Genomic DNA, 13490 nt, shown 5'->3' on the forward strand with positions numbered 1-13490 from the left:
GTGCAGCTCAGCCCAGCCCAGCCCAGCCCAGCCCAGCCTCCCACTGAGAAGATCTCAGTGCCACCCTGGCCCCAGCCAACAGTGGCAGCCCGCCCTTGCACAGATCCAAAGGCACATGCCTCCCATGCCTTCCTGAGGTGTGTGCAGTGGTGTGAGCTGCCACTCCCCATGCCCCGCGGATTTGCTGCTTACAGCTCCATCCCATGCTCCACCCCAGGTGTACAGTGCCTGCCCCAGTCCGACTCCCTCCCTCACCACAGAGGGCCTCGATCTCCCCCCCGTCCCCCTGGCCACCTGCATGCTGTGCTGTGGCTGCGTGCATGCGCAGACTTTTATTAACAATATTATCGGCCACATCAGTCAAAAAAAATTGCTGTTGTTGTGAATTTTCCTTATTTTGGTGCCAAACCAATATGGGACCAGTGTGTCGATGCATCACTAAAAAGAATAAATGGGATCTTCATAGTGCTGCTCCTAAAGTCACAAATCTGGAAAAACCACAGTAACTTTGGTTTTCAGAAGAAGAGATTTTCTGCGTTGTGAATTTTACATGACTTTGGGATTTTGCCAACTCTTAGAATCCCCTACATTTTAAGATAAAGAGTTGAATGCCAAATTTAAAAAAATCCTGTTGAAATGTATGCTTTTACTAGAGGTACTAGATATGTGTGTATTTGTGTCACAGTGCTGAGTGTTGTGCAGAGTTTTCAGCGAGTGCTATGTAGCGAATGCACTATTAATATAATTTCCTGAATAGGCTGTTAACTTACAGCAAAGCCTTGGTTAACATTTATTTTACTTCTTTGTGTGCCACATATTTGTAAATTTATCCCTCAAAGTTTTATCAGTTGACCACATCCTGCGCAGAACATGTCTCCTGTAATGAGTTGTTATTGCAACTTGTCTTTACTAGCCCTCCAAAAAACCCAACAAACCCCTTTTTTTTTAATGTTAACTAATCTTAGAGGAAACAAGAAGTTTGTAGTTTCAGTCCATATTATATGGGGAGAGCCTGATATTTCCTTTGTCCCACCAGCATGGATGGATTGGAACTCTTGAGTGCCTTGTCTTCATTAGGATTTCAGTTAAAATTGTCATCAATTAAAAACCACTCTTTTCTTCCCTTGCTGCGTAAGGTGTATGTATCTTTTAACAAGGTGCTGCACATTATGAATTCTTCATTGACTAAATGGCTAAACAGTTATGGCTGTTCATAACCTGAGTTTGTAATTAAAGACTTCAGGTTTTATCCATTTATGGTTACATTCTCTATTCTGTCCACTTAACGTATTTTTCTAGTTCAGGAATTCAAGAAGCCCTGAGAGCAGCAGTATTTCTAGTGGAAATTAGACGAAAGGAAGGAAGGCAGTGGAGACAGGAAGTATCAAAATAACCTCACTAATTCAATCTTATGCATTTGTCTCTTTCAAAGCATGTCTCTGTTGAGTCAGCAACCTTTCCTTTCTTTGGTACTTACATGCCTTAAGGGACAGGATGAACAACGGGAAGGGCTTCTAACATCACTGCAAAACCAAGTTAATCAGGTAAAAACATACATACAAACACTGAGGCCTCTTCATTGTTTTTTGTTGCCATCAGTTTCATGTGCACTAGGTAGTGCCAAACTGAGGGAATGCTAATGGATCAACATAGCAATTCTTTTCTGAAATCCATCAGAGAAGAATCAGTTTTCAGGTGCTACTACTGTACAAATTAATAACAATAATTTTCTTCCATATTCATGTCTATCCCAGGTACAATCCACTGCTATGTTCCCCATCCTTATTTCATTTCCTTCCATTTCCACTGTTGCCACCTGGCCCCTTCTCCCTTTTCCAACTATATTCTGACTTACCCTGAATTCCAGCATTCCATCTTTGTTGACATTAGACTGTCCAGTGGCGTGGAACAAAGGAGCGGCAACCACAGTCAAAGAACTGTGTATTTAGCCCTTGGTGAATAATTTGCTATAATGTTTGAAGGAAAGGATTCTGTTAGCAGATGCATCAAAAACCCCTCCTTTTTCTTTTTGATAGAACCACACAAAAGCATTGAAGTGGAAAAAATATTGTATTGATTCCAGTTCTTTGGTAGGATTAAGTAAATTAAATGGGTAAATAAATGATCAAACCCAAACTTGGCAGAGGCATGAAGATGAAAAATGAGACTTCTTCCATGGTTCTTTAAATATAATAATTTATCAAGAAATGATCAGAAATATTTTACTTTTAAAGAGGGAAACATGACTTTTAATCAAACTGTTATTCTTAGATCCTAAGTAACTGGAGGGAAGAACGATATCAGGATGATGTTAAAGCTAGGCAGATGATGCATGAAGCCTTACAACTACGTCTTAATTTGGTAAGAAAAATGTGTTTATACATTTTTTCCTTGCTTTTTATATTACCTAAGCTTGAAAACAGCCATTGTTAAAAATGACTTTGGAGTTGATTGTATGAGGCAAAAGAAAGGATATTCAAGAGCCTTCAATGCTGTTTCATTGTGTGTTTGTCTGAGCAGCTTCCACTGCAAAATCCGTATCTAACAGGTTCATCCCTTTTCTCCTTTTCCTTTCTTCTTGCCTTTTCTCCTCTCCCTGCAGTATCACTAGAGCTTATTACAAATGTGCCATTTTTTCCTGGAAGTTGAAAGCCATCATGCATACTCACAAACTGCCCAGTATATGTTAATAATAAATCATAGAGGATTTTTCAGAACCAGGCACTCATTATGGCTCAGATTTTCAAAGTTCACTTGTCATTGGCAGCTGTTTGGTTAAATCTGCTACTCAGCTTTGACAATTTCAACCACAGGATTTCTAACGTAAACATTTATCCAAAAGCAGGAGTTGAAGCAGCTGTTTTGTTTAATTTCAATACAACTTCCAATAAATATTTAGCTCAGAAGAGCAGTTGATTGCTGAAAGCAATACGTAACTCCAAAATGCAGCAGCCCCATAATAAGAGAGCATTTGGATATAGACAGGCATCAGATTTCAGCGCAAGGAAGAGTACTGCTAAACCCTGCTATCTACAGGTCTGCTTTCATTGAAACCAGTGGCACACATGTTATGGATGTTGGCAATGCATGGTTAGTTGGGTACTGGACTTATTGTGCAAACCTACAGATCTCTTCCTGTTTTTAGAAACAAGGAAGTTGCAAGCAGAAGTAACAATAACTGGTGCTAAATATGAATAGTCTGTTTGCAAATGAAAGCATCTGGATTGTCTGGTTGATGTTGCTTGGCAACACACTTGAAAGAAAGAAGAAAAATTTCAAAATAAAATGAAGACAGTTTTTTGGAGGAATGGCCTGTAGAAATACTGAAGTATCTTCCTAGAGTAAACAAATTCTGGATTCTGAGAAGTCTGCAGTGCAGGAAAACAACTGTGGAATCCAGGATCTTTTAAACATTTAGATTTCTTTGATTGAATTGTGTCTACATACTGAGTGAAGTAACAAATAAAGACTCATACCAAAAGTTAGCTGGTTTTCCTCCACCATAATTTTGAGAAAGTTTGTAGATAGCTGATGTGTTAGGATTACTGCTTTTCAAACTAACCTGAATTGTTTTATTGTCTTGCACTTCCTTGTTTCTTTATGTTTAATTTATGCAGATTGCAATCCTTTTGGGATGGGGGACAATCTTTGTTATCTGCTTGAAACATGGCTTAGGTATCCAGATAGTAGCTGTATTGGTTTAGAGGAAAAAGCAATCTGGGCTTATGGTAGAGGTGATATCTTTTATTAGACCAACAAGATTTTTACCAAAAAAAAATCTTTAATTACAAGCTTTCTAGCACAAACACCCTTTATCATGCATTGGAGAAAAGATTGTAAAAGTTCTCATGGGTAGAAATGAAAGTTCACATTTCATAGGATTTCACAGAGTCAATAGATGGAAAATTCCTCTGGGCAGGTAGGTCTTAGCCATTAAAGAATCTCTCACCTCTCTTGTGAGGTTCTGTGATGATGCAAATTAGCTTAGTACACTGGGGCCTTGGTGTTTGGTTGGAGTTCCCAGTTTTTACCACTATGCTAATCTGCCTGCTAAATTGAGGGAATAATCTGTTTGCTTTCCAAATTAAGCCTAAGGGTTGTGTGTCCAAGATTTGTACCAGTTTTTGTCTTAAGTCTTCAGAAGCTATATATCTGGGGTTTTCTGTTTGTTTGTTTTATGCAACAGAGAAGCAGGTTCTTACGACTAGGGAGACTTCTGAGTCTGGAGGACGAGCGAGTACCAGTAATGGTGATGATTTAGTGAAGTAGTTTTCACCCTGTGGTCTGTGGACCTAAGGGGTTTGTGAAAGATGGCTATGATCAATCAAAAGTATGTGAATACCCACACATACAATTCAGAAGGGTCTGCACCTCCATTTGAAATTTTTTAGGGGGTTGGAAGTGAGAAAAGGTCGAAAACTAGGGCTGTGCAAAGCTTCGGTTGGTAATCTGATTCAGTGGAGATTTGGCTTGATTCAGTGGCCAAATCTCTGAATCTGAATCAAATCAGGAGATACTTTAATCTATCTGAATCGATTCGGAGAGATTTGGAAAGTTTTGAAGATTCAGACATAGACACAGCTTTAAATGTTTTTTCTATATACCTCTAGGTAGCAGGTGGTTCATGAATGCTGTGCTACTGGGGCAGATGGAGCATCCCACAGGAGCGTGGGGGCTACCCAGCATGCTTGGCAACAGACTTGGAAGTGGACCAGAACCAATTCCGGTCCACTTCTGAGTCTGCTGGGAAGCATGCTGGAGAGACCACCCCATGCTCCCCCAGCTCACCAACTGTTCCTCCTGGGTCGGGGGCACCCGAGGTCCCCCTGCAGCTGATCGCTGAGCTGGAGGGGGGGGCTGCCTGGCAGACCTGGAGGTGGACCAGAAGTACTTCTGGGTTTGCTGCCGAGCATCTGGGGGGCCCCTCCATGCTCCTGTGGGATGTTCCATCCGTTCCAGCATCACAGTGTTTATGAGCCACACCTGGTTTGAATTGAAATGCACCAATAAAAAAGACCAAGTAAATGTCAAGGTCATCCACATAGGAATTGTCATAAAACAGGGAAACATACTTTCTCTGTTCAGCTTTGTGAGACCTACACTGTGGTAAGTTCCACCAGGGGCACTTGCTAGATCATTTCTGCTGTTTGTACCATGTAAGCATTGGAAAAGGAGTTGGACAGACCAGAAAAATGTCGCAAAACAGCAATTGTGCCCTAGATTCTGGAGCATTTTTGTTACACTGATGAAGTTAGAGCCTGTTGCAGCCATGACAATCTAATTTTGAGTAGTTGTCATCAGCTGAATGGATGCTTAGTAATGGCTTGTTTTGCATATTTTCTATCATTGTACCATAGCGACATTAAACATTTTATCCTAAGTTTGGATATAATGAAAAGTGACACATGTGCAATGATTTAATTCAATGCATTGGAAGTCTGAGAGTCTTTTCAAGGACTATGGTGGGTATTGCTTCAAGTTTTAAACTGGAAACTGTTATTACAACCTGGACATTATTGAACTTAACTATTACATATTTTAATGCACTTTTCTATAATTCATTTGCAACATTTAGGGCAGAAGTAAACACATTTTTAGAGCCAGAAAATTTATCAAGATAACATATAAATTATTTGGGAGAGAGAGTATCTAAAAATATAATTGGAACCAATACTCCATTGTAGGTATTAACAGTGTGTATTCATAATATTAAATATGTAACTCTGAGATGTCTACAGAACTTTGCTGTATTATTTTGCATGTAGGTGGGTGGAATGTTTGACACTGTGCAGAGAAATACACAATGGACTACAGACTGGGCCCTTCTGCTTCTTCAGATAATTACTTCAGGAACTGTTGATATGCAAACCAACAAGTATGTCTGTAATACTTATGAATAACTTATTATGTCTGCAACGATTAGAATATATACATCATATTTATGCTCTTTTTACTAATCAGGACCATAACTTGGTGAAGCACTCTGTTCAAGAAAGCAACTAAGCAAGTATTAGGGTCCCTCTTTAAATATTTTCTAAACAGGCATGTGCTTAAGCTCATGCTTAGGTGCTTCCCTAAATCAGAGTCCAAAATAGCTAATAACAATGTACATGACGTTTACAGGATGTCACTATATAATGTGGCTCATATATACGTAGATATGACTATATACTTATTTTGTCACTCATCTGCATGTGTATATTTGGGATTGTTCATGTCTGTTGGATTTGTACATTCATAAAATATGCTTGAAAAATCTGGTCCCATAAACATGTTTGAACACATTTATAGTCTTTGCTATAATCTGATTCTTGTGAATTTCTGATAATCATGCTGATAAGTGATAAATATGTAATTAACTAGAAGTATCACCATTGCTCCTCAAAAAGCAACCTCAAACTTATCTTTTTCCCCTTGTAGTGAATTATTCACAACGGTGCTTGATATGCTCGGTGTTCTGATCAATGGAACCTTAGCTTCTGATCTATCAAATGCATCCCAGGGTGGGTCTGAAGAGAACAAAAGAGCATACATGAATTTAGTGAAAAAGTTGAAAGTAAGTTTGGACCTGTGATTTTAACCCGTGCTTCTCCTGAATTGCATTGTGGACCCATCTCTTAATCCTTAAATCAAGGTTGTTTTCAGTTTTCTCTGATTAAAAAAAAAGGGGGAGTCAATAATGCAGCAATAGCAATAGTGGGAAGGAGAAGAGAGTTTAAAAGAATGGGAATACGGGCTGGACAGAGTATAGAGTTTTGCATATTCATTTTTAATTTTTCCAAAATTGGATATTTCTAAAACAAGTTCTATGTCCCTTTTAGTTATGTTGGAGATGACTCAAATTAGTATTTAACTTATGTCCCGTTGTTGAAATAAAATTTTAAAAAGCTCAGAAATCATTTTATAACAGCAGAAAGATTGTGCTCTAAAACATTTAATTACATTTGGTATAAGTAAAAGGAAATTATTCATTTAGAGAGTTAATCTTGGAACTGTGAAAGCACTGTAACATTTGTACTTCTCTCTTTTCTTTTAGAAAGAATTAGGAGACAAGCATTCAGAAAGTATTGACAAAGTTCGCCAGCTGCTACCTTTGCCAAAACAGACATGTGACATTATTACTTGTGAACCAATGGGATCTTTGATTGACACGAAGGGAAACAAAATTGCAGGATTTGACTCCATAGATAAGAAACAGGCAAGAGTAAATGTTTACTCTATAATGTCATTTTTATTATGACTTTCTCTTGCATCTGAAAGTCAAATAAACATTTTATGTAACATTAGAGCATATGAATACAGAAGTATTATATGTCTGTTAAGCAGTAATTCCAAGGAAGTATATTATATTCCTGGAATTTTATCCATTCTAATGGAATATTCTTTAAATAGCAGAGACAAATAATTTGTCTTTTTCTAAGCTATAACTAAAATTGTAGTTATGGTATAAAGCCAATAAAAGAATTGGGCTCTCTTGGTAGACTGAAGGTTACCAGCTTCATGGAACAGTATTGTTAAAAACTCATTTCAAGATGCCTGGCTTTTTATTCTGATATCAAATATGGTTTATAAGCATACAATGTTTACTCTTATTTAGATGAGCTGTATGAAAATTTGCGTGCAATCAGCAAAAACTCTATCCATCTTGAAGTAACAATTTACTAATTGCAATTTGGATAGCTGGTTTTAAATAGTTTGTCTATCAAGAAAAGTGAAATTCTGCTTTTCTTGGTTGTTTCACTTTATTTGGGGGTTCACTTATACGCACAAAACTGGGCATGCAGAATCCATGCAATTTATATTGAATAAAAGGTTGCTGTGAACCCCTACAAACTAGAGGTGCAGACAGAAGTGACAACTTTTGCTTGATCTGGCCACAGAAAGTAGTCTATAGTTGTGACCAAACAAGTGTATGGCTGCAGACAGCTTAAAAAATGGCTGATCAATCTGACCCCTCATTGCATGAGGTATCAGATAATAATGTTTCAAAATGAAGTGTCTTTTGTAACTTGTGTATGCTGAGCTCCCAGCCTGTCACTGTTTTCAGAATAGGAGGGGGGAAGGGAACAGAAGGAGTTCAGTCTGGGTTTTTTTAGGCCCTCCTCCCCACCTGGGAGGTGGGGCAGGTGTATTGGAGCCCCCCTGAGGTGGGAGGGGGGCTCCAATTCACCTATTCCGCCTTTTAGCACCAGCTGGGAAACCCCAAGAATGAGCTTCATCCACTGACTCCCCCACCTCCAATTCTGAAAACAGTGAGGCTGTTGCTATGGGACCCTGGCTGCAGCTTGGGGTAACCTTGTAACTCTGGACACTTTGAAAATCATTCTGAGTTACAGCTAGGAGCTGCACTTCTGTACTCTAAAACACAGAGTGTACAATCCCTGGTAATCTATTTAGTGTTGAAATTATATTGTAAAATGAGGCAGTCTTGACTACCACCAGATATGCATATTGAACAGGGGAATAATGAATGACTATTGGTACCACATTTAATTCTGAGCAAAACTTTCCCTGTGGAGCAGAGCTATCCATCCTGTTCAACAGCAGCTCCCAAATATGGCATGTGCCCCCTGCCTGAAGTGCTTAGCTGCTGAGCAAAAGACTAGTTTAAGAGGGTAGACATTTAACAATTGCTAAAGTTGCAGAAACAGGAGGCTAGCATTTTCATTTGCCTAAAGCAAAGCAAGAGCACTTTGGCTCTTGAAAGCGTGAGGAATTCTGTTCTTGAAAACTGGATGTATTTGGGCAAAACAAGGAACCTTCCCATTTTTTAATGATACCAGCTGGATGTGGCATGTCAGGAACACATTTGGGGGATTTAAGTGACTCCAGACACTTTCTAAACTGAACAATATAGACAACAGTCTGTAGATTAATAGTTCTTAGAAAGCTATCCAGCTTTATACCACAAATATGCATGTTTTTCCAGCTAAATCAGATTTTGCAGTGGAAAAGCTTAAATAATAACTTTTTTTCAGGTGTTGTGGTACATTGAAATGAGGATGACATACCAGCAGTGTTGGTATAGATTAAACAATTTCAACAGTATACTTTGCTTGGGATCCTTAATGGTTCCTTTGATCTATCACTTATTTGCTATAAGATAGAGAAAGAGCTGCAAGAAGAGGCAGTGATATCTAGATTATACGTTGTGGATTCTTTGCACTATGGAGACATGCATATGTATGGTTTTTGTTTAACTAATATCTGGCCTTTTTTTTCCAAGGGCAATGCAGCTTTTTATTTTACAACCTTAGTACTGCATTTCCTGCAGTGGAGTTCTGACATTTATTCAGATTCATTTAAAGTACAGAAATAGTTGGGGAGAGTTTTAGATTCATGCTTTAATCTGCTGATTAACAGTTTTTTCTTAGACTATTTTTTTTCTCTGATACTTGTTTTGTTTGTTTGTCAGATGGAACATAAGGAATTAATTTTGGAAAATAATCACATTTTCTAAATGTGCTATATAGTTTTCCTGGCTATCAGCTTATACCACTATGAAAGCATGACATGATTCTAACAAGGGCTAGCCTTGTACACTGATTAAATCTTTAGCCAAATAAGCATTTGATAATTATGGTACTGGACAAAATAAATCCTAAAAGTGACGTATACATGATGGTGTACAATGGCAGGTATTTCATGTTGCTTGGTTGTTATCCTGTAACTTTAGGAGTGTTGATATGCTTTTATTTTGAGACAGGGCCTTCAGGTATCAACAAAACAGAAGGTGTCCCCTTGGGATTTATTTGAGGGACATAAAAATCCTGCTCCTCTCTCCTGGGCTTGGTTTGGTACGGTTCGTGTTGATAGGAAAGTAATAAAATACGAGGAGCAGCAGCATCTTCTGCTATACCATATGCATCCAAAACCCAAGCCAAGAAGCTACTACCTCGAGCCATTACTGCTACCTCCAGAAGAGGAAGAGGAAGAGCCTACTACACCTGTCTCTCAGGAACCAGAAAGAAAATCATCAGAGCTGTCAGATCAGGGAAAACCTAACACAGATGATGAAAAGAAATCAAAAGGCAGGAAAAGAAAGACTAAATCAAATTCAAGAGCTGATGTAAGTGTCTGTATGTCTAGGTCTCTGACTTAATGGCTTCTTGCTGCAAGGAGTTAAATGCTCTCACGATTTCTCGAGTTGCTTGGCACCCTGCAGGACTGAGCCCCAAAAAGAGTTGAGGGTGAAAGTTTGACAAAAATACAAGTTACCAAATAAAGCTGCCAAGTAGATGGATGTACTGAAATGTTATTGTAATGGACTAATACTTGAATATTAACAGAAATGTGCTGAAACATGCTAGACTAGATCAGGATTGTCAGGCATACCCATGCATGCTTACTATCTAGTCTTTTGTTTGATTTAGACAATCATCTCTGTTATATTTTGGATCCACTGTCAAATGTCCCTCAGTTCAAGGTGTATTCGGAATATGGGCTTTTATTCATGTCTATCTCTTTCGAATAGAAATGCCGCAACTACGTCATAAGTAGGGCTGTGCGAAACAGCAGCATTCCGTTTTGACCAGTATTTCGATTAAACGGTTTTCCATTTCGAATTTTGTTTTGATTTGAAATAGCTGTTCTGTTCTATTCCATTGGAACAGGGTCGAAACAGCGAAGCTTTCGACATTTTGCCCGTTGGATGTAATGGGGAAGGTCAAATAGCCTATAACTTTGTCATTTCTGGCCTGATGTGGATGAAACTTGCAGGATTGGTATGAAGACAGCCAAGTTCCAAGGAGATAGGTGTAGGAGTTTGGGAGAAACTGTTCCTCAAGCTGCAGACAAGCAAAACTTGTGACATGGGTGACACTCTGTGTGTTAAGTTGCAGCAGGGTGAAAGCTGCAGGCCTGCTAGCCCTTGATGAGGCCACAAAGCCTGCCAGCTGTCAAGGAGATAGGTGCAGGGAGAGTCTGGGGCCCTGCACTCCGAGCTGCTGACAGGCAAAACTCGTGACACGGGAGCCAGCGCAACTGCTGCTTCTCATCAGGCAGTAGGACTGAAGATCCCCCATTACGTGCCTCCATAGACTTGGGGGTAATAATTGACCACAGTATGAACATTAGCCGACAGTGCAATGCTGTAGCCAGCAGGGCCAACAGTACCCTGGCATGCATCAATTGATGCAACTCCAGCAAAACCAGCCCCTTGCACCAAGCAGGAAAGACAACTGATTGATGCATGCCAGGGTATTGTTGGCCCTGCTGGCTATAGCATTGCACTGTTGGCTTATGTTTATACTGTGGTCAATTATTACCTCCAGGGCTGTGATGGCAAGTGATGGGGGATCTTTAGTCCTGCTGCCTGATGAGAGGCAGCAGTTGCACAAGCAGCCATGTGACGAGTTTTGCCTGTCAGCAGCTAGGGGTGCAGGGCCCCAGAACCCCCCTGCATCCATCTCCTTAACAGCTGGCAGGCTTTGTGGCCACAGCAGAGCCTAGCAGCCAGGCCTACAGTGGTTTCCACGGCCCCCCTGGTGACCCAAGACACAGTTGCACAGGCACCCATGACACCAGTATTGCCTATCAGCAGCTGACTTTGGGGTGCAGTTTCCCCAACCCCCCTGCACCTAACTCCACGAATCTTATCAGGCTTTGTGCCTCCGCAGGGGTTAGCATGCCTGCAGTTTTGACCTCGCTGTGGCTCAACACATACACGTGACACAAGTTTTGCTTTCAAGACTTTGGAGTATGGTTTCTCCAAATTCCCTGCACCTATCTCCTTGGAACTTGGCTGTCTTCATGCCCGCAGAAGGGGCTACCATTCCTGCAAGTTTCATCCAAATCAGGCCAGAAATGACAAAGGTATTGGCTGTTTCAACCTTTTCCATTATAGCCTACGGACGAAACTTCAAAACAGCGTCGAATGGCAAAATATTTTGACTTGCTTCATTTTGTTTTGAGACTGTTTCAGCGATATCTGTTTCATGTTGATTTTGCTGTTTTGACCTTGAAACGGGTCGAAAAAGCGTTGAAACAAACCTGGCGGCGAAATTTCGCACAGCCCTAGTTATAAGAGCTCACTTTTAACTATAGAATTAAATCTGTTTCAGTGAAGTTGACTTTCCTATGGAATTTGTTTCAGATTTTTCCAGGATTTTTGCGTTATTATTCTTGTAGTTTGATTTTATTTATTTTTGAGGTGGAGATTAGATTGCTGTGTTAATGATTTTGATTAATAGGAGGGAGTGGTACACAAACATGCATGTTATATAGCTCCTTACATTGCAAACAAAATCTTCTGCTAGATTTTTCCCTTCTCCTAAAGCTTGTAATTCATTATTGAATAGCAAGCATACAATTTCTAGCATTCTTTCTTCAAGTAATAGCAGTGTTTTTGTCACTGCGTCCTATATACTGTAGAATAATGCCAGCTGTAGGTTAACTAATTTACTGAATACGGAGGCACATTTAATGGTGATTTATTGTAGCCTTTTTTCTTTTTTGCTCTTTTCACTGTTTCGTTATACTGTTATATACTAATAGTGTAAATTATGCTTGCTATATAAAACTAAAAAATGAAATAGGGTGGGACCTCTAACAAAGTTTTTCATTCTTAATTATCTGTAGGTAGTTAGTCACTTAATCTATTTTTACACTCTAGTAAACTACAATAGGAAGTGACCCAAAGCCTTTAATAATTTAGTAAGAAAATTGTCATTATTTATGAGTAAGTAGAGTATGAATGTCAATAACATTCCCTTTTACTGTGTGTTTTAAGGAATATCCACAGAATAACATATACAGAGTGCCTACCACTTATTCACCAATTTCCTCTCAGATGATGCACCATCCCCAGTCTGCCCTGTGGGGCTATAACATTATGGGACAGCCACAGCAGCCAGGTTTTTTTGTTCAGAACCAGCCCCTCCCACCAGGTAGGTGTGATCTTTGGAAGTAAATGGGGATATGTTACTGCTTGTATAATATTGCTGACAAAATTCTCTTATTTTTCCCTTTTCTTGCCTTTTATCTTTTGCTTTGGTCCTAAGTGAAATGTGACTGCTGATTCAGTGAGTTCTGCTTCTTTTGTTCATTTAATGTAAGGCATTATTCTCTCAGCTAAAAATATCCTCAACTTAAAATATAGCTCCTGTTAGCAACGACATATACAATTCATAGACTGGAGAAAAATATCTTACTGCAAACTTTATTAAAGTGTTAGAAGAAAAATTCTGGCAGAGTGGTGACAGATCATTTCATATAGGTAGGATGGGAACACTAACTTTAAAAAGGAAGAAAGGAAAAAACCCACCCTATTTTTACTTATTTCCTTTTACCTTTGCTCATGATCAATATTTTAATAGTAGTCCAATCACGATCCTTAATTTGTTATGAATAAATTAGTCCCTACTATAAGGAATAGATAAGTGTTGTGGAATAATGCTATGTCCTTCAGTATTTGCCTGCCATGTGTGTTTTCGTAAGTGTTGGTTGTTTCTCTCAATTTATATTCACATAGCCAAGTTAAGTATTTTACA

At 39.2% G+C, this 13490-nt stretch overlaps 1 protein-coding gene across 5 annotated transcripts in view; it reads left to right on the plus strand.

The window, feature by feature from the left end:
- Positions 1 to 13490, plus strand: part of MED12L (mediator complex subunit 12L) — a 310161-nt gene that overhangs the window by 249100 nt on the left and 47571 nt on the right. For all 5 annotated transcript variants that reach the window (XM_019491778.2, XM_059731035.1, XM_059731036.1 and 2 more), the window contains 7 exons: positions 1433 to 1544; positions 2272 to 2361; positions 5766 to 5875; positions 6421 to 6556; positions 7037 to 7198; positions 9707 to 10069; positions 12731 to 12887. In XM_019491778.2, coding sequence (XP_019347323.1) covers positions 1433 to 1544; positions 2272 to 2361; positions 5766 to 5875; positions 6421 to 6556; positions 7037 to 7198; positions 9707 to 10069; positions 12731 to 12887 — 1130 coding nt within the window. The remainder of the gene's footprint in view (positions 1 to 1432; positions 1545 to 2271; positions 2362 to 5765; positions 5876 to 6420; positions 6557 to 7036; positions 7199 to 9706; positions 10070 to 12730; positions 12888 to 13490) is intronic.

Source organism: Alligator mississippiensis, chromosome 7 (assembly GCF_030867095.1).
Source record: "Alligator mississippiensis isolate rAllMis1 chromosome 7, rAllMis1, whole genome shotgun sequence".
Lineage (NCBI taxonomy): Eukaryota > Metazoa > Chordata > Crocodylia > Alligatoridae > Alligator > Alligator mississippiensis.